The 1,937-nt window shown below is 50.6% G+C and overlaps 1 protein-coding gene across 1 annotated transcript; it reads right to left on the bottom strand.

Moving 5' to 3' along the window:
- Positions 1-1,252, bottom strand: LOC308128773 (P2Y purinoceptor 1-like; the record flags this gene model as incomplete). The annotated part of the gene is made up of 1 exon (XM_080494438.1): positions 1-1,252. One exon carries the CDS (start codon positions 1,250-1,252, stop codon positions 215-217), a length of 1,038 nt encoding a protein of 345 aa, XP_080350564.1. The 3' UTR covers positions 1-214.
- Positions 1,253-1,937: the final 685 nt, after the last annotated feature.

Here is a 1,937-nt window from a genome sequence, read left to right as displayed (position 1 = left end):
TCCAAAACTGAAGGACATACTGAGCCGGGACAGGGGAGGACGTCATGAGCTCCACCAGCTGGAGGGGAAGGACGCGAAAACATGAAGCCGAGTTTTGCTCTGTGCGACATACATGCGGTCTGCAACCAGTCTATAACCAGTCTATAACCAATCTGCAGCCAGTCAGCTCCTCAGCTTGTGCGTGTGGATTCAGGAGGGGGTTCCACCGTGCGTCTCATTCGTCCACCTGCTCCGAGCTGACGCGCGTGTCCATCCGTGAATCCTCCGTGGCTTTGCGGTAAATGATGGCCCCCGTGAGGCCGAGCACCGACCGCCGCGTCTGTTTGCCAAAGTTCATCAGCTTCATGAGAAAATCGTCGTTTCCAACGATGTAGATCAGCGGGTTGATGGCGCTGTTGAGACAAGCCAGAGCCCTCCCCACCTGGTGCGCGATGTAAATGTCGTCAAAACTGTCACGGCAGATCCCGTCGAGTTTCAGGATCCTGGTGTTCAGGTTGATATTTCGAAACACGTGGTAAGGGATGAAGCAGACGGAGAAGAGGATGACCAGGATCACCACCAGCTTCAGGCAGCGCTGCTTCAGCAGCGGGTTGACGCTCGACTTTCTGACCAGAACCACAACAACGTGCCCGTAACAGATCAAAATGATAACGAGGGGAAGCGCGAAGCCCGTGACGGTCCAGCCGATGCTGTAGGGCAGGTAGTCTCTGGTCAGGTTGCTTGAAGTAGTGTCAAAACACGAATATGGTTTTTCTTTGCTGTTCTTTTCAAAAAACATGTCAGGGGTGATCTGGATGACGACCACAGCCCAGACCAGTGCGCTCACGGCCACAGAGTGGCGAGTCCGGATCTTCCCCATCACTCTCATGGGGTGCACGATGCCCAGGTACCTGTAGATGCTGATGCAGGTGAGGAAGCCGATGCTGCCGTACAAGTTGAGGTTGAAGCAGAAGCGTGTGATCTTGCAGAAGGGCTGACCGAACTGCCAGTAGCTGCCGAGCGCGTAATAGTTGACGAGGAAGGGCAGAGTGAAGAGGTACAGCAGGTCCGCCAGCCCCAGGTTCAACATGAAGATGTTGATGCTCCCGATCTTGTTCCAGCTGGTGCACACGCTCCGCAGCCCCCAGATGTTGGACAGCGTCCCCACCACGAACACGAGGACGAACACCGTCGGCAGGAAGGCGTGCGTAAAGCTCTGGTTGATGCCCCCGCAAGCCCCGCGCGTGTCATTACGCGCGGTATTCACGGACATCTCTGGCGTCTCGGCTCGTTTTAAACCTCTCTGTCGCTCAGGATGGTCGCCCGAGTGGCCGGACCACACACATCTCTGAGATCTGATCGACTCCTACAAACGAAATCGAAACGAGTGTGGAATCAAGTCAATGCCCGCCCATTTCTCAGTGTGCCTTCCACAGCGGTGCCATGACGCGACGAACCGCGGAGACTTCCTTGAAACGAGATTCCAGACATCGTAGATCCATTGGAACAATGATTCAGAGAGAGACTGAGATTATCTGCCTGCATGTTTATCACAAGCGAGTCCAGAAGAACACGCAGCACTGGAAAATAGTGTAACACTTTCACCTGTAAGAGGAAAGTCTGCGCAATATACGTAACTAATTATTCACAACTCCAAGTGCGTGAGCACAAAGCAAAGGGCGTGATCTATCTATCTATCTATCTATCTCTCTATCTATCTCTCTATCTCTCTATCTCTCTATCTCTCTCTCTACCTCTCTATCTATCTATCTATCTATCTATCTATCTATCTATCTATCTATCTATCTATCTATCTATCTATCTATCTATCTATCTATCTATCTATCTATCTATCTATCTATCTATCTATCTATCTATCTATCTATCTATCTATACATTTATGATACATTTCATTAAAGCATTTGTCTCAGCCACCTATTTATCTATTTATGTATGAA

This window comes from Blennius ocellaris (genome assembly GCF_963422515.1).
Source record: "Blennius ocellaris genome assembly, chromosome: 4".
Lineage (NCBI taxonomy): Eukaryota > Metazoa > Chordata > Actinopteri > Blenniiformes > Blenniidae > Blennius > Blennius ocellaris.
Note: the sequence above shows the minus strand (reverse complement) of the source record. Positions and strands in the feature narration are given on the sequence as shown.